At 41.3% G+C, this 19352-nt stretch overlaps 1 protein-coding gene across 1 annotated transcript in view; it reads right to left on the bottom strand.

The window, feature by feature from the left end:
* HLCS (holocarboxylase synthetase) overlaps positions 1-10793 on the bottom strand; it is a 112212-nt gene extending 101419 nt beyond the window's left edge. Inside the window, exons 1-4 of the mRNA XM_079312375.1 lie at positions 10582-10793; positions 7524-7676; positions 3814-3976; positions 470-1350 (exon numbers count right to left, since the gene is read on the bottom strand). Of these exons, the coding sequence (XP_079168501.1) occupies positions 470-1350; positions 3814-3976; positions 7524-7676; positions 10582-10773 (1389 nt within the window). The 5' untranslated portion in view covers positions 10774-10793. The remainder of the gene's footprint in view (positions 1-469; positions 1351-3813; positions 3977-7523; positions 7677-10581) is intronic.
* Between the last annotated feature and the right edge of the window lie 8559 nt (positions 10794-19352).

The following is a 19352-nucleotide window of genomic DNA, read 5'->3' as shown; positions in this document are numbered from 1 at the left end:
TTGGAGATATTTGCATGGATTGATGAATGAAATTCCTGTTCTTTGTTTTACCACCCTGTGTGATCTTGCCTGGTGAAAATAAAGGTGTTTCCACACAGTGACATTCCCATTCTTTAACACCAAGTGAAACCCACCCTGCACTTGGATCCCTTGGACATCCAGGACATCCATTTACACCTGGAAAAGTGGGCAGGGCCTGGCACAGGGTGCCCAGAGCAGCTGTGGCTGCCCCTGGATCCCTGGAATGTTCAGTTCCAGGTTGGACACTGGGGCTGGAGCAATGGGACAGTGGGAGGTGTCCCCATGGCTGGGGTGACACTGGGTGGATTCAATGTCCCTCCAACCCAACCCATCCATGATTCCCACACCTCCCCTTGACAGGCACCCCAAGAACATGCAATGGGAACAATTTTTTAGGATTGCACACCACACAGCAATGAGGAAGGGAACTCTTCCCTGCTCACAGTACCTGGCACAGGATGGCTTCTCCTCCACTGCTCCCATGAGCCAGATGCACAATAACCATGTCTTTATCAGCATTATTTAATCGACTCAGCACCTTCACTCTGCTGGAATCTCCCTTCATCCCTTCCTCAAAAACACAGCCACTGACCAGCAGGTTCAGCTTCACCTCACTGCTGTCCTTTTTACACACCACCAGCTCATGCACAGCCTTCCTCAGTTTGTTCTTCTGCTTTATCTGCACGCCCCCAAACGCGAAGGACGAGGAAAAACCAAGAATCTTCCCCCCTTTGGACAGAAAAGTCATGAATTGCTGGTGGCAGCCTTCAGGAATGGGCTCCTCTGTGGCAATGACCAGCAGCAGGCAGTTTTCCAGCCAGGGGTCCCTGAGCACCTGCTCCTGCTGCAGCTGGTACATGGTGTAGCTCTCAGCATCAATGCATTCCCTCAGCACCGACTTCACCTGCTCAAGCCTCTCCTTGGCAGCCTCAGAGCCCAGATAAATCAGTATATTAGGGGGTTTCCCAGCCAGGTTTATCCTTTTTATTCCTTTTTCCAGGCATTCCTCCTCCTTCTCCTCCCTTCTGCTGCTGCAGTCATCAGGAAGCTCAGGGATGTTTTCAGCAGAGGCGAATTTCACCGATTCAATGGTGCTGTTCTCCAGCTGCAGGCACTCCTGGCAGCTGGAAAGGTGCAGGTGGTGATGGTCCCCAGCTCCTGTCTCCTCCTGCTCCCTTTCTTCTTCTTCTTTCTTCATGGATTTCTCCTCCTCACCTCGTCCTGATCCTGATTTCCCTGCAGGAGTTACAGCATCCATGTCTCTGCTTTTCTCTTTCACCTCTTTTTCCTTTGTCAACTCCTTCAGAGCAGATTCCTTCAAATGGACAGCTGGAAAAGGTAAAGGATACAAAAAAAAAATAAGGGTTAGAATAATGAGATTAAAAAGATTATAATAAACATCATTAACAACAGAATTTAATTTCAGTACAAATGCTCTGTAACAGCAAGAATTTCACTTATTTGACACAACAAATCTGTTCCTCCCAGAACAACACAGGTTTGCACTCATACCATAAATCCAAAGACAAAATGGAAGAAAAGAAAATACCTCTGGAAAAATACTGCTCTTCTGAGGAGGGCAGGGTTTAAAATCACTTGCTGCTGTTTTGAAATGAACTATTTTGAAATAAGCTAATAAAGTGATGGTATTGGGCAAGATAAAATATTGAACCACATCCCTTGCAGTGCTGAAGGCTGCAGATAAAGTTTTGGCACAAGAAAAGGGAGTAAAAAGATATTTGAACTGATTTCAGTCTGTAGAAAGAGAAAGAGACCCACCCAGAGAAAGATTTGGGAGCTAAAGAATCCAAGGGAAAACAAGAAAATAAGAAGAATTGTTAAAAATTCCCCTTTTCCCCTGAAATTGATAGAAATCAAGATAATTCATAGGAAATACAAGTGAGAAGAGAAGAGCAGAGATGATTATTGCCAGCATGAAATGTGCAGAGCAAAGAGGAGAGATAAAACACTCTTCACAAGGGAGGGTTTCTTCAGCTGCTGAGCCATGAAAACACTTCAAGGCAAAATCTGAAAGATTTTACTGAATCCTTCCCCACTCACATAAAACCAAATAAATCTATTATGCTTTTAATTCAGGGAGAAACTTGATTAACAAAATTTCGTTGCAACACATCAGATCCAACTTCCATCCCTTTCCTTATGAAACTACATCCCCTTTGGAGCAGAAATATAAAGCAAGATTTTATTTTATTTTTAATATCCCAAGGGAATTTCACAGCTTCCAACTTCTGTTATTCCATCTAGAGCCTCCCCACCCCCCCAAGCCTGGAAGAAAAAGGAGGCAAAAAACATTTTTAAAAGGGAAATTCTCAGTTTCAATCATTCCTTGGGGGAATATTTATGCAGAAAAGCACCAAGAGAGACAAAATTTCCCAGCAGATTCTTTTGGGAGAATATTCCTGTCCTCTTGCACTTCAGCTACATGTTGTTGATTTTGTCATTCCTTAATTTCTGCCAGTGCACTCTGATCTACATTAAATAAAAAAAAACAGCAAAGCAAATACAAACCTCACAAACAAACAAAAAGCCCAATCAAATTGTTCTCAATCCATGTTCAGGTTTGGATACACTTTAATTTCAAATATGAGGAAAAAAAGGGAACATTTGCTAAAAAACTTCCAGTTTTGCAGGGTGGTTTTTTTTTTTTTGGTTTTTTAAGAAATTTGTTAATCTAACAGACAAGACTTGGAGAAAATATTTTATAACTTCTGGTTTGGAGCACCTGGGATAGCAGAAAGGGGTCCCAGTCAATGATATGGGGTGAGAATTGATAATTTTTGAGCTTCTTTCCAACCCAAACCATTCCACAATCCTATTAAATTAAAGCAGAGCTCCAAAGGGATCAGCTGCCTGAAATCCCAACAGGAAAAAAAACTCTGCCAAAATAAATGCAAATTTTTCAGGTAAGTATAAAAAAAAGCCCAACCAAATTGTTCTCAATCCATGTTCAGGTTTGGATACACTTTAATTTCAAATATGAGGAAAACAAAGGGAACATTTGCTAAAAAACTTCCAGTTTTGCAGGGGGTTTTTTTGTGTTTTTTTAATAAATTTGTTAATCTAACAGACAAGACTTGGAGAAAATATTTTATAACTTCTGGTTTGGAGCACCTGGGATAGCAGAAAGGGGTCCCAGTCCATGATATAGGGTGGGAATTGATAATTTTTGAGCTTCTTTCCAACCCAAACCATTCCACAATCCTATTAAATTAAAGCAGAGCTCCAGAGGGATCAGCTGCCTGAAATCCCAACAGGAAAAAAAAACTCTGCCAAAATAAATGCAAATTTTTCAGGTAAGTATAAAAAAAAGCCCAACCAAATTGTTCTCAATCCGTGTTCAGGTTTGGATACACTTTAATTTCAAATATGAGGAAAACAAAGGGAACATTTGCTAAAAAACTTCCAGTTTTGCAGGGGGTTTTTTTGTGGTTTTTTAATAAATTTGTTAATCTAACAGACAAGACTTGGAGAAAATATTTTATAACTTCTGGTTTGGAGCACCTGGGATAGCAGAAAGGGGTCCCAGTCAATGATATGGGGTGAGAATTGATAATTTTTGAGCTTCTTTCCAACCCAAACCATTCCACAATCCTATTAAATTAAAGCAGAGCTCCAGAGGGATCAGCTGCCTGAAATCCCAACAGGAAAAAAAAACTCTGCCAAAATAAATGCCAATTTTTCAGGTAGGTACAAAAACTATGTGCAGAGTCCTAAAATAACCATCAACTAATCATGTTGTGCTATCAAAAAAAAAGATCAAAAAATACTTACAAACAATCCTGTGTGGCACCATCCCGTTATCCATCTGCAGCCTGTCTTCCAGGAAGGCTATTCCAAGGCTACTGAAATTATCTACACTGGCTTCAGCAATTAATTTAAAAGGTTCACCAGGTTTATAGGCCAAGGGTGAACAAAAGTCTGACCACTTGACAATCTAGAACAGAGCATATGGATGGCTTTCAGTTGGGAAAGGTTATGGAAAACATCCCCAAGTAGCAATAAAATTGTGTTTGCATGAGGGAAGTGCAGGAGAATTGTGTTCAACTCAATTTCCTGAGGGAGGGAGCAAAGATTGAGCCCTGATGGAAGAGAACAACATCCAAGTGTTGGGAGCAAGGTGGGAGAGCAAAGGAATCATTCCCAAAAAATCAGGGCACTAAAAAGCTCCAAGCAACATCCAAAGTGGCAGCAGAGTGTTGTCACATTCTGTAAGAAAAATTCTCCCTGGATTTCTTTCCTTCAGCACAAACTCCAAGCAAGAATGCTGATAAACAGAACAGAAGTAAAATTCAAGGGCTTAATGAAAATTATCAGAAGCATCAACTAAACCCTGAGGGTTCAAGATGTTTATCTACAACAATAAATTCCTTTTTCCAGGAAAGAAGCACTGCACAAGCAGGAGACACAACAGGATACACAAACCTGTTGTTCTCCCATGAAAGAATTTTTAGAGACAAGGAAGCAGCACCTGCCTTCATGACCTAAAAAAAAATAAATCAGCCTTTGCCATGTTCCAAAAACTGGGAGACAAAGTGCAATTCCAACAGAGCAACTGCAGCACTCTGACACACTTCCCTGAGTTTCACCTTTCATCACCACACCAAATGTAAAACACTGATTGGAGTAAGGAAAATCTAGTTTTTAATGCACAAACTGTCAGTTATTCTACCTGTTCATAATTAGACCATCAGCTAAATTCACCTTTTTATTTCCTGCTTTTAAATGTTTACACAATATCCAAGAGAATCCAGCTCAAAGTTTTATTTTGTGGAATTTCCCAAGGCAACAAGAAGAAAGAACAAACAACCCTAATGGTTCTGGCTCCTTTCTAAACCATCCTCAAGGACAATTTGTGATTAGCACAACCCAAATGAGACCATTCAGTCACAGAATCCCAGAATGGTTTGGGTTGGAGGAACCCTAAAAATCATCCCATTCCCACCCCTGCCATGGCAGGGACACCTTCCCTGTCCCAAACTGCTCCAAATGCAAATGTGCAACCTGGAACTGAACATTCCAGGGATCCAGGGGCAGCCACAGCTGCTCTGGCAATTCCATCCCAGCCCTTCCTAGGAACAATTCCCAATTCCCAATATCACATCAAATCCTAGTTTGAAGCCATTCCCTGTCCCTCCATCCCTTGGGAATTGTCTCTCCCCATGTTTCCTGCAGGGCTGGGGCAGCTCTGCACGTGGGATCTCAATCTATATTTATATTTATGGCCTTGGGATATCTAATAAGAAACTTGGCTGGGTATCTTCTGATCCATGACTTCTGCTAAGTCTTAGTGAAAAATTTCCCTTTCCAAAAGGAAAAAGGAGAGCAGTGTGTGGGTTTTTAGCACTTTTAAATTTAGGGTTAAACTCCAGCTATGTGACACCAGAGCATGTCCCAGGTTCAATGTGACTGCCTGTGGTGGAGGGTGAGAGAATTTAGAATTTACAGAGTATTTAAATATCCTTTCTTATCCAAAGAACACAAATAAAACCCACACCTGGAAACTGCGAGGAAGATCTGTTGATGCTCTTGATCTTTAATTTGTGGCATCAAGTAAAATCTCAGATGTAAAATGCATAGTGCAGATAAAGTGTACAGGGGTACCTCACAAAGTAAAACTCTTGCCAAAACCTGTGACCCTAAAATCCTGCTCAGGTAACAACCCACTGGCTCCAGAGCAGAGCAAAAACCCTCAGGGAATATTTTCCAGCTTTCCTGCCACCATTGGAAATCAAAATTCTGTCAGAATGAAGGATGAAAGGCCAGCTCTCAGCAAGAGATGAGAAATTATTCACACTCCTGAGTCCCCCTCATTTTCACCAGTCACTGATAGTCCTACAAAAAATGGCTTTTTTCCATTGCAAAAAATGGCTTTTCTGGCCAGAAATTCCCCCAAAGCAAAGTGTTCCCACAGCCCCTGGCTATGGTGACACCAGAGGTACCAAAATTAAGAGCACTTTATTGTGTTCACACAGAAGAACTATAAACAAAATAAACCAGCAGTCCTTTCCCTCTTCAGTTTTGATTTTTTTTGCCTGGACTATCATTTCTGAGCTTTCTAAATTAAATCAATTATTCATGTCCACATTAGAATGCAAAATTTTCCATCCTAAAGAAAATGAAAGCAAATGCAAGAAGACTGAAAAAAAAAAAAACAAACACCCCTTAAAGAATAGATAATTAAAGCTTCAATGCAGATGTTTTTGTGGATCTTTCTGCTACAAAAAGTAAAAATAAAATAAGAATCTTCCATCTGAGCTGGCCCAGGACTCTGAGACAAGAGACAGAAGCAGAGCCCACCTGGATGGATTCCACCTATCAAAGGCAATAAAATCATTTCCAAAGCAACTAATGCAGGTTTTCTCCAAGGAAATGTGTGCCCAGTGGAATCAAGATTTGAGCAGAAAAGGTCCCACCAAGCTCTGGAGCTCCACAAAACCAAGGATTTCCCCTGAGGCAGCATCCCTGGAGACCATTCCTGACTCACAGAATCCAAATCCATGCTCTGAACTGGCAGGGGGTGAAGGCACTCAGAGCCTGATTGCAGCCCCAAACCTGGGGCTGAGCCCATCCCCAACCTGTCCCTGCCCCCAGATCCATCTGCTCACCAACCCCTCTGCTCCCCATGTTCCCTCCAGCAGGGAATGCTGGATCAGCTCCTGGAAAAAGTGACCTGGGAAACACAGACAGGCCATGAGCACCTGTGGATGAGACCTCCTGGAGCTCCAAGGAGGCTGAACCTGATTCCAGGAAGCAAAAGTGACAGATGGTGCTTTAGGGACATCAGGACAGCACCTTATCCATGGCCCCAGGGGATCCCAGCCTGACCCATGGAAGAGCTCTGCAATCCCAGCAGGCAGCCCAGATGTTTTATTACAGCCTGCACAGACAATCCTGACAAGCACATCTTCCCTTTTCTGCTCCTCCCTGCAGGCAGTGACATCCATCTCTCCTCTCTCACAACCTTCCAGTGCCTAAAGGGGCTTCAAAAAAAGCAGGAGAAGGATTTTGCACAAGCTGCTCCCAGCCTTAATGTCCAACCTGGCCTTGGGCACTGCCAGGGATCCAGGGGCAGCCACAGCTGCTCTGGGAATTCCATCCCAGCCCCTCCCAGGGACCAATTCCTAATTCCCAATATTTCATCTAACCCTACTTTGAAGCCATTCCCTGTGTCCTGTCCCTCCATCCCTTGTCCATGTTGCTCTCCTGCAGCCCCTTCAGGAACTGGAAGGAGCTCTGAGCTCTCCCTGGAGCATTTTCTTCTCCAGGCTGAACAATCCCAACTTCTCCCAGTCCAGCTCCAGAGCAGGAGGGCAATTCCCACCCACAGCCAGAGCAAAATGCTACTGAAAAGTCTCAACAGAATCTCTCTGGGCCTGTTTGAAACACAAAATAGAGTTTAATTATTAACAGTGATTTTATTCCAACAACATCAGAACACATCTGTGCCCCCTTCTAGGCAAGAAACAAAGATAATTTCTCACCTCCTTTGAGGAGTCAGGTCCTCTCTGCAGGTTCTCTGTCTGAGCAGAAATGCTCTCTGTCACAAAAGCAATGTGCTCTGCTGCCAGCAACTTCTCAGGGTGGATAAAAGGGGAAGCCAGAAGAACACTCCACCTGTTTAAGTCATCAAGGAACTGAAAGAAATGGGAAAGGAAAATAAGTCTGTACAGGAAGCAGCTGATTTAAGAATTCCTTTTTAAATTATGCCCAGCTTAAATTCAAATCCGACCCTCCAGCCTTGCAGGAAGGGTGATGATTATTTCACATTCCCCAGGAGACAAAAAAAGGGATAAAGATCTGAGCCTTTACAAAGGAACAGTAAAAGTAAAACTGAAAGTGACAAGCCACGTTTTGAAGCCAATTCAAAATCCAGTTTTGAGCTTTACAGGAAGAGAGAGTGGAACACAAAACCCCTGAGCCACTGGCACTGAGACTCTTGGGGGACATTTGAACAACCTCTGCCATCCACACTGAGCATTGAATCCTTCATGCATCAAAATTCCTAATGAAACTCATGAAATATAAAATAATTAATTTAGAAGCATTTTTCCGTAAGTTGTTCTATCCTCCACTCAGCAGACCATTGGACAAAAGTTTTCTTCATTCAATTTACAAAAGATTCCCTCTCTTGCCCTCTCCAAGGAACTAATAAAGCTCAAAACCTGGAATCAACAGAGCAACAAACACATTTGAGACACCTCACAGTAAAATATTACATCAATCTTTAATTTTTATGTAGATTTAGAGTTGAACTTAATTTGTCTGATGCATTTAAAAATGGCAAACATTAGAAATAACTCTTTTGTTTCTCCCATAATATGAGCACACACCTCCAGTAATTCCATGTAGAAGCAGGAAAGAATTCCCCTCTGGCACTAAATTCTAACATGAAATGTGTTCCTTGCTGCACACCTCACATGAAACCACAGAATATTGAGGCTCTGGGGGGATTAACTGATCCAACCACCCTGGGTGAGCACAGAAGCTGCACAAGCAAATACTGATTTCTCCCAAAGGAAAGTGAACTGAGCTCAGGAAGCTTTAAAATACTTTAAACATCCCATCTGGCCAAAGATCAAACCAAAAAAAGCCTTTACAGGTTGTGATTTATGACTTGCTGGTGTCTTCAGCAAGCTACTGATCACAGTGCAAGCTACTGAGAGAGCAAAGGAGCTTTGCTGGCTGCCTAGAAGCCAAAAAAAAAATCTTAATTAACCTTTTATCTCTTCTCAGATGATGCAAAGAGCTCCCCAGTGATGCAGGGCCAGAGCACGAGGTGCAGCACAGCAGGAGCTGCCCCAGGGATTCTCAAATGTTGCCATGTATTTTAAAGAGACAAAAATATATTGAATAACAGCCCTGAGCCTCTGCCAAACTTCATGGCAAGCTGCAGCTCCCCAGAGGGCTTCCAGCTCCCAATAAACCAAGGAGATTATAAAATCAGTCTGCATGAATAGCACTGCAGACAGAAAAAAATGTGCTGGCTGTGCAAGGACTGAGGAGAAACTGTTTCAGAAAGGGGCAGGAGTGGAGCAAAGAGCAGAAATCAGCTGAAATCCTCTTCACAGAACAATAATCCAGGGTAACTGAGGCAGAACTCCCCTAAACACAGCTTTGTTTTGTTTTTGAGAGCTTTACCAGAATGTGAATTAAGTATTTAACTTGGCTGAGAAAGATTCTGAGGTTGCCACCATCGCCCTGGAGTGTGAAATAATCTGCACATTAAACAGCAAAAAAAAAAAACTAGTTTTAAATAGAAGCAACTCCATCAGCATTTCTAATCTTGTTTTCCCTCACTGCAAATGTTCTCTTTACCCACTGAACTTATGAAAAGCTTCTCTGCTTCCTGAAGAGCACTTAGGCACTGACATGCTCCATAAAAATCCCTTCCCAGCAATGCCTGGAACAACTGATGCAATTCCCAGCCACACACACACCAACATCAGCAAAAGGCAGAGCACAGGAAGAGCCTTACCCAGAGCAACTCTGGCATTTAGTGACAAACTTAGAGAAATCCAACATTCACTTAAATAATTCAGACTAGCTGGGGGCAGTGCCAGGGGAGTTCCACTTCTAATCCTGAAAGTCAAGCAAGCTCACTTTCAGTTTTGCTTCCAGCAGTGCCAAGTGGAACTGGTTCAAGCACAGGATTTTTCCACTGTCATGGGCTGCCACATCCTCCCCCACCCCTGCTCGTTTGGGAAAAAACGAGATTTTCATTTTCCACCTCATTTTCCTCACTTAAAAACAACATTTTGTACGGGGAGAAGCACCCAGCTCTCAGTAACCAAAGGCTCAGTTCACATTCCAGGGCAGATCCAGCAACATTTTAAACCCAACACGAATCCTGAACACACACAGCACATATTTTTAGACTAAAGCCTTGCATGCGCTCAAAGTATGTTGCTAAAATGGAAAGAGGCTTTTCCCAGGGAGGTGGAGCGACAGGACAAGGGGGAAATATCCTGAAAGTGAAAGTGAGCAGGTTTAGATGGAATATTGGGAACAAATTCTTCCGTGGGAGGGTGGGGAGGTGCTGGCACAGCTGCTGGAAGTGTCCAAGGCCATGGCAGGGCTTTGGAACAGGATGATCTTTAAGTTCTCTTCCATTCCAAACCATTCTGTGATTCTGTGAAATTCTACCAAGTTCTCCCAGCTTATAACCAATGCTGTCCTTGCAAAGCTGCATTTAATACATATACACATACATACAGATATACATATATATATGTGTATGTATATATATGTATGTATTTGGAGCACACAGAGCATCTCTCAGCCCATTCCCTATCCCAACAAGCTCCACCAAGCAGCGAGGAGAGGGAACCACACCTGAACTAACATTCCCTACCTGGCTGTCCCCTCCTCCTCTCCCCTGGCTGTGACAGCGCCTGGCAATTCCCGTCATTTTTCCCAATCCCAAACCCCTGCTCGGCCACCAAGCCCTAAAATCCAACCCCAACCTCATCCCGGGATGCGGGATGCGCATCCCCGTTACCGCGGCAACCGCCGCGTCCGCGCGCATCCCCGCGGCTCTACCTGCGCCTCGCCGGTGCAGAACACCTTCCCGCCGACGCGGAGGCACACGCGCTCCTCGGGCTGCGGCTGCCGGGCGCAGAAGGTGAAGGAGCAGCGGGAGCGGTGCAGCCTCCGCACGGTGCTGCGGACGAGCGCCACCGAGCGCGGCCCCCAGCGCGCCCACAGGTACAGGTAGCACAGCGTGATCAGCATGGCGGGCGCGCGGCCCCGCCCCCTCCGCCCGCTCCCACCAATGGCAGCGCGGTGCGTCAGGGAGGGCGGGCGGCGCTCCCGGCGCTGATTGGCTGGCGGCGGCTGGCGCGCGCGGCGCCCCGCCCCCTTTGGGGCCGTCGGTTCTCCCTCCTCCTCCCCTCAGTGTGAGGGGAAGGCGGCGGCCTCGCGGCCTCGCGCGGTTCTGCGGCGGGAGGAGGTGTAAAAAGGAATAAAGAGCGCTCAAATTGGTGCAAGTGACTCGGGGATTTGTCTCTATGCAGTGAGTTGGTTGTAGTCGTGCTCTGGAGGAGGAGGAGAAGCAATCGAGATCTTCTCGTCCCCGGCGCCACGACTCGGCTCCTCTGGGAAACGCAGAATGGTTTTGGTTAAAAGAGACTAAAAGCTCATCCAGCTCCACCCCCTGCCATGGCAGGGACACCTTCCCTGTCCCAAACTGCTCCAAATCCAAATGTCCAACTTGGCCTTGGGCACTGCCAGGGATCCAGGGGCAGCCACAGCCGCTCTGGAATTCCATCCCAGGGAACAATTCCTAATTCCCAATATCCCATCAAATCCTACTTTGAAGCCATTCCCTGCTCCATTCTCGGCTCTGCAGCAGCTCCAGCTCCTCCCTGGGCTGGGAATTCCAGAGCTGGATGCAGGATCCAGGTGGGGTCACACCTGGGGGAGCTCAAGGACAGAATTCTCCCCTCACCTGCTGCTCCCACCAGCTGTGATGGAGCCCAGGATAAATCTTCTGCTTTTCCAAAGCTCAAAATGTCCTGATGGACAACAGGAAAGGATCTCATCTTCCTCAGAAATGATTTCACACTGTTACCTGACCTTATTCCTAGACTGATGGTGTCCTAAAGGCACAATGTTCCCTTTGTATCCCACACAGATCCAGGAGAATACACCTGTCTCCAGTTCCTATTCCTGCAGCCACCAAAGCCACAAATGGATGCATTTAATTACAGCTGATTTATTGAGATGTATATTCTCATTTCTCACCAAATGAGAAAGGGCTGAACACTGACATCAGAGTGAAGAACAGCCTGGCAAGGAATAAACTGCAGGATTTGCAAACACAAATTGCTCCTTCAGAATACACAACAGACAGCAAGTTATCCTTTGCTCCTCCAATATATCTATGCACAAAAGTTATCACATACTTTATTTATTTTATAGGGTGAGTAATCACAACAGGAAAGGAAAGTGTGGGTCAGTCTGTTCCCTGCAGATACTTGATATGTGAGTGAAAAGAGAAGACTAAAAAAAACATGAAAGGGGTCAACACCTACACAGATAAGTGACAGTTGTTTCCTGAACAGAGCAGGAAGCCACACACAATCTTTTTTTACTATTCTGACCTCAAGGTTTTGTCCTGCACTTGGATTTAATGCAATGAGTGCTCTAAAATAACAATTTTATGCCTGAGTGGAGCTCTAGCATGCTGGCTCTGTAGATAAACAAGGAACAAACTCTCTGACATTTCAAGTGAAGGGAGGAGAGGAAATGGTTTTAAGTTGTGCCAAGGGAGGCTCAGGAAAAGTGTGGAACACCTCCAGAGACGGGACAAAATATTTCCACAACTCATGGCAAACAAACACAAACAAATCCCAGTTTCACTTGCAAGGCCAACTATTTTAAGCAATTCTTCATCTCCAGCTTGAGAAACACCAATTTTGTGCTGCTGCCACATCCTGCCTGCACAGAGAGGAACAAATCTCAGCTCACCTGGCAGCTCACACTGCTCCTTTGTGTCACCTTATCTCCTGCAGGAAATCCAAATACTTGCCTGGGCACATCAAAAGAAAGAGAACAATCTCCAAAACCAGCTGGCAGCTCTGGAATTCACTTTTCCTCAGGCTAGTTCAACAGCAGTACACTGCTGACCCCCCAGGCTGCTCAGAGCTCTTTGTGCATCCTTTCCACTCACAGAATGTGCTTTGCTGGTCAGCTCCACAATGAGCATTTTTTGATTTTTGAGTTCCTCTACCCTGGAAAAGTTGATGAGTAAATGAGAAAATGGAATCAAAGCCTCCCCATGCAAGGGAGTCTAAAGCAGAACAGGCAAAACCAAAATCAGTCCCTGTTTCAATTCAAGCTCCTGCCTGTGTTGGCACAGAATGAATTTAGAGCTGCAAAACTGCTGGAGGTTTTCTACTTTCTGTTACAGTGAAACTTGGACTTCACCTTGACAAGCTTTGGCTAAAAAAAAATCAGAATTTTAGACTGGGAAAGCATTCTGTTGTTGTTGTTATTTTTATTATTAAACCAAGGCCTTGCATGCACCAGGGAATTTACTAAAATAGTTTTTCTAAAATAAAATAGCCATGTCAGTCAGCTCCTCTTTACAGGAGGCTGGAAGGAAGCTTTGGGAAAAACAGGGATAATATCAGCCCTCAAACCTCCCAGCTCTGCTGTGTAACCTTGGAGTAGCTGAACTTCTCTGTTGAACTTGAAAGGAATATTTTGAGCCTGGCCTTGCTGTGCTTTGTGAGCAGCTGGTTCCTCAAAAACTCCCTGAAAGCTTTTCCAAGGATTTCTCTGGGAGCTTTGTCTGTTATCAGTGTTTGTGGGTTTGTTTTTTTTTGTTTAATATCAGATATTATTCAAAATTACAAATGCTGTAAAGGTGTCCAGGTTCCCCAAATACACCAATTTATGTTGAGCACCCTTTATTATTGCAAATGCACAATTGCCTTCATGAGAAAACTGCAAAAAACCCATTTCTCACAAAGATAAAAATGTCTTTTAATTAACACAAAATGATTAGCACAGGGCTCACCTTTGTGTAGAAGTTGATTCTGTCAAAATTATTCCCAGGTAATGGCAGAAATCTGAGCAATTCCTCTGACTCCTTGGGAGACTTTTCTGATTCTGTGTTCTTCACCAAATATCAGAATTAAGCACCTTACATTATAAATTAAGTGTACTCAAAAAGGAACCTGATTTTAGGTAATGATTTCCCAAAAAATGCCAATTAAATTGGGTGGTTTGATTGATGAATACTCTAATATAATATTCACTTTTTTTTTCTACATGTAACTGTATTTCATTACATTGCAGCTTCATCACCAAAGTTGTATTTTCAATTTGTAATAAATTTGGTCTTGCAGGGCTTTATCAAGAGATTTAACTGAGAATGACTTTGCATCTTCTGGAGTGTTACATTTCAGCAGTTTCTACTCCAGTCCTGCACTAATATCCATGTTGGCAGAGGAATAAATCAATTTTCCTCACATCCAGATCTGGTTGCAAGATCACAGGTATCAATTCTTCAATCCAAACCTCCCTTTCAACTCTCAAGTTAAATCAGGACTAAATAAAACTGACCTGCTGAAATTAAATATGTGGAGGTCAGACTGTAATTTAGCAAGATATTTAATTACATTTCAGGTCACTTAAGAAGTTTGCCATTTTTCCTCAGCACCTGTGCTATTATTTAACAGATATTTTTGGATTTTCAATATTGGTCCCCATGTTTTTTGTTCCATTAATTGTACTGATTTTGGTACAGAAATGTTGAAAAGGATTGAGACTGTGCATGTATTTTTTATTTGTGTTAGGGCACTATTTATTTCTTTACAGTTTCACAGATATCACAAGGCATTTAAACACAGGAGGGAGTAGATTTAGACTGAAGGTGCCCAATTCACACTAAATAACCTGTGCTCAGTAAATAAAATTATTGTTCCTTCTCTGGGAAGAAAGTTCACATCAGATTTTTTTTTTTTTAGGACAGGATGTGGATGACTTCTCCCAAGACATGTGCAAAATGCATTTACAGAGTGTATTTAACAAAGAGCAAATCCTGAATTCTGCAAGAATCCTGAGAATTCTGTCCATTCACATTCAGTAAAACAGCACCAGAAAGAAAAATTGGATGAATATTGTTCTGTCCCATGGGATTTGCTAACCAAACCTTCAGGAGTAAAGGGCAAAATCCATTTCTGTAAGTGCTCCTTGTTATATTATTTATTTTGCTGAAACTCCCTCCTTTAAAGTCAGCATTTCAGAACTAAAATGAAGGTTGTCATAACCTTCTTATTAATATTTTGATGTTGATTTGAAAGCACTTCTCCATTTCTCCAGCTGCATCTCTTGCACAGCAACAGAGATGGAAAATCCTGGTGGAAAAAACATCCAGAATTGTGGTGACCCCACCAAAGAAGGGCAGACCCAGCCCTGCCTCTGCTTCCCTGGGTTAATGGGATCAGATTGTCCTCCTTGGGTTAATGCTGGAATTGCTGCTTCAAAAAATAACTCAGTGAGCACAGGGAATCTGTCAGAGAGGTGGTTTGGGGGGTTTCTGCATAAATAAAAAGATTTCAGTGTTATTTAAACCATCTTGAGCTCACTTGGAGCTGTGAGATCCTAAAGGGAAAGGGAAAAAGGGGCAGAGGGTGGCTGGGGTGTGGGGAGAAACCAAATATTGCCATAAAAATCCCATCTACTAAAGGAAAATGCTCTCAGGGATGCACAGGGTGGGATTTTTTGCAGGGCCAGGAGTTGGATTCCACAATCCTGGTGCTCCCTCCCAACCCAGGATATTCCATAATTCCATTTTATCCTGATTTTCCAGCAGCTCTGCTTTGTGGAGGCTCTGGATGCTCCCAGCAAGGGATGGGGAGGCCACAGAGAACCAAGAGAGCAAATTCTGGGGAAATAATCCTGCAGGAAAACAGGAATTGAATGTGGGAAACCAGGCTTGGGTCAGTTCCTGGTTTGTTCATTCAAATATTTCTTTAGTGTTGGAAAATATGGTTTAAATTAGTGTTCTGTGCATGGTGGTGGTGGAGAATATCTTTAATTTTGTGTGAGATACAGAATTATTATCAGTTCTTCTTAAGATATTATAAATATATTTAATTTAGTAATAATAATGTCATAATTATTTTCTATTACTTATATAATATCAAGAGCTGCAGAAATAACTGCTTGCTCCACACAACCCTCATTTTAACAGCATTTTATATTTGCTTAATCATATATATATATATATATATATATATATAAAAGAATAACCTCAGTTTGAAATCACCAGGTATAGTCTGGATGTGATATTTTGTATATAGGAGGAGTTTAAACAAAACATGTTTTCAAGTGCATTATTTTATTTATTGGGTTTTTTTGGGGAGGGATGTTGCAGTAAGTAAACCACTGAGGAAATGATCAGAAAATTGAATTTTAAAGTAATTCTTACTGACCTTGACATGCAATGTGATTTTTAATTTAATTCCTTGGGTGGGAAGTCTGAAAAAACAAAAATAAAGTTTGAGGAACAATTAACAAAGAGGTTGATTAAACCTGAGGTTTCATTTTTTTATGAGAGAACAGACCCACAGTGATGATGTCAAGAATTCCACTTAGAGGAAAAAGCAAACAAAGCAACATTACTGTGGAATTTAGGAGTTACCTAAAGAAAATAAGTGAAATATCTTCATTTTGAGTCCATTCTAATTAATAAATGTGTCTCTTTCCAGCCAGAATTGGGTGATCAAGTGATAAATTGTAGATCTAAAGGAGCCCTGGGGTTCCAGCATCCAGTGAGGTGAGTTCAATCCTGTCACCTGAGAGAGGAAAAATGACCAAAAAAATAAAAAGATGAAACTCCTTCCTTCTCAGAAGAAGGATCAGTTTGTCTCTGGAAAATCTTATTTTAGTAACAATTTAATTACTCACCAAACTGCACAGATTTTTATCCCTCAGCAAAGATGCCCAGGCTGAACAGAGCCTGAAAAAGATGAAAATAAAGAAAAAGTAATTTTAAATACTCATTTTTTGCATCACCTAATTTATATTTATATTTACTGCTCACTAAGCCCAAATAATTAATATTTTAATTATTTATTAACATATTTAATAAATTAAGGGAACAGCTGCTAATAGAGTGTGATTGGTACAGATTTATTGTTTTAATTTGCTCTTGATTAAAAGTTGAACTCCAGGTGAAGATTTTTAGGGACTGATAAGGGTTTGCACCAATATTTGGATTCTTTCATTGGGAAACTCCTAATTGGGATTTTCCTTCAGAGGAGGAAAACCAATGGAATTTCCCTGTTCTTTACAAGCATTTGTTATAAAAACTGTGGCACCTGAAATGTGTGACCTTAATTGCTGTCAGATTTCACTGGAAATTGGCCAAAGTGAAACCAAGAGGAGTAATTTATGATTTTAATATAAAAAAATAAATAAATCCATCAGTCTACACCTCCTCCTCCACCTGGAGACACAAAATTCACTAAAATCAACCTCTGTAACTCAAATCACCATCCCCAATCTAACTCTGCTATCCTAATCTTAATTCTAGAATTAATTAATAATTTTATTTTTTTTTTTAATGTTCAAGCTAGATTGGATAGACAAGTGTTGCATGGTTTAATTTCTCTTAAAATGGTTTTTCTTCTTCTCAGGTTTTATTTGCCCAAATCCAAATCCCAGAAGTTTCTTGCTGACATTGGAGAGAAGGTTCTGGCCAGTTTTCCTGTACAAGCCACATTTCACTTCTACAATGATGATGCTGAGTCTGAGGAAGAAGAAGTGAGCCCTGAGAGACCCAAAATCCACATTAAAAATGAAGAATTTAAAAAAAAAAACAACCTCTCAGGAATGGATGGTCAAACAGCTGACCAAACAGAGAAATACAGCAGAGCTCAAAAATAAATTATTTATTCTCTTTCCAAGGAGAATGAGTCAAAGCATTGGAAAATGGGAGGAAATCCTTTTGTGTTTTTAGAGACTTCCAATTAAACCCTGAAGCTGAACAAAGGATTGAAATCAGGTTGGTTTCAACAGCAGAGATAAAGAACACTGAGAACATTGTACTGAGTCATTATTTTAAACAGTGGGGAAGTGAAAATGCCATTTCCAGTCCAAGCCACAGGTTGTAAACAACATTTCTGATCTTTTTCTGGGGTTCTGCCATTCTGTTGTGATCAGATTTTCCTCCCTGTAATCTTTTGCCAGCAAGAAAAAAAAAAAAGTCAGCCTTGATTAAAAACAAAATAATTTAAATCCACATTAAAATTTACATTTTGCCTTCTCCACAATGTTTTTTTTTTTATGCTCAGGGAGCTTTGAACAGCTCAATGATTGACTATTTACCCCCACTAGGTTTCAAATTTTTTATCTTTAATGTGCTTTAACTCCAACCAAAACTGCCACAGGTTTCCCCAGAGACAAAGCCAATGCAAAATTCCAAATTTTTGAGTTTTCCTGCACCTCTGGTGGTTGTGAGATAAACTCAGAGTTTTCAGAGACCCTTCAAGTGTGTGGCAGCTCCTCCTCTCAGTCAGTGCTGCCAAACAAAGGGAGGGTGACACATTTTAAACCTAGCAAAATTCAGATTCTAACTAAATGAACCTCTCAGAATGAAGGATTTTGTTAAAGAGCTACACTAAATATAAAATGTAATTATTGGCTTTTGCTATTATAGATGATTTTACAAATGATTTTAATATAGTACAATTTATATTCACTTTTAACTGCTTTTAATATAACTTGTCAACTTTGGTAGCCAATACCCTGGCCCTGTATAATTTATATATTTTAGTGTAATAAATACCTGATAGTTTAGACTCATACAAAAATATTAAAGACTATGCACTGTAAATTAACTATTACAAAAGCAGTTAACACTTTCATAGCTCATTAACAATAGTAAAAATAACTCAAATAGTTCTGTGAAATAAAAAATAGTAATTTAATGTATGTATAAAATATCCAATCTGCATAATAAAATAACACTGAAAGGAACCAAAACTTCAAGAGAAAAATTGACAATTAACTCTCCAATTATCAAAACGTATCAAACAAAACAGAACCTCAAGAAAAAATAAAATATATTAATTTCATCTACAAAATAACATGCAAACAAGTCAAAAATTCAAACCAAACAAAAAAATTCCCAAAACATATAAACTCACAGAAATATTTAAATATACATAATCCTCATAAACATACATTTAATTAATACAATGAAAAAAATATATAAAAAATTGTTTTAAGCTAACAGTTGCTCTTAGCAGTTTGCCAAGCACCCCCACACTAACTATTATCCCTTTTATTAAACTTACCCCTTTATTAAACTTATAACAATTTGAAAAAGTAAACCTAATTTCTCACAACTTGCAAACTCAACAGAGGATCATTAATTAAATTTACACCAGGTGACATCCTGGTCATACAGGGAATGATAGGAATTACTTGAAATTGAAACCCCAGAGTGACAAAGAAAAATTCAACTTTTAGATTCATTTCCACATCTCCACTTCCAAATTCATGGCACTAAAACACAGATAATTCAATGTATTTCACAAGATACCCTAAAATAATTTATGCTCCAGTTTCCTCATTATCTAATCTGCAGCAAAGGCAAACAGAGAAGGATCCAGGATGCTGTGATCACCCCAAATTTTGTGTGATTACACCCCAAAAATGCACTGAGATCCTTTCCCAGCTCATTAATAATCAAAAGAAATCCCAGCAGCATTTCTGATTGAGCTGCAGGAACTTTCAGTTTCCACTTCTGATTTTTTATCTGCATCCAGACTCATCCATCCTTTACAGGAAAA

This window comes from Erithacus rubecula, assembly GCF_903797595.1.
Source record: "Erithacus rubecula genome assembly, chromosome: 1".
Lineage (NCBI taxonomy): Eukaryota > Metazoa > Chordata > Aves > Passeriformes > Muscicapidae > Erithacus > Erithacus rubecula.
Note: the sequence above shows the minus strand (reverse complement) of the source record. Positions and strands in the feature narration are given on the sequence as shown.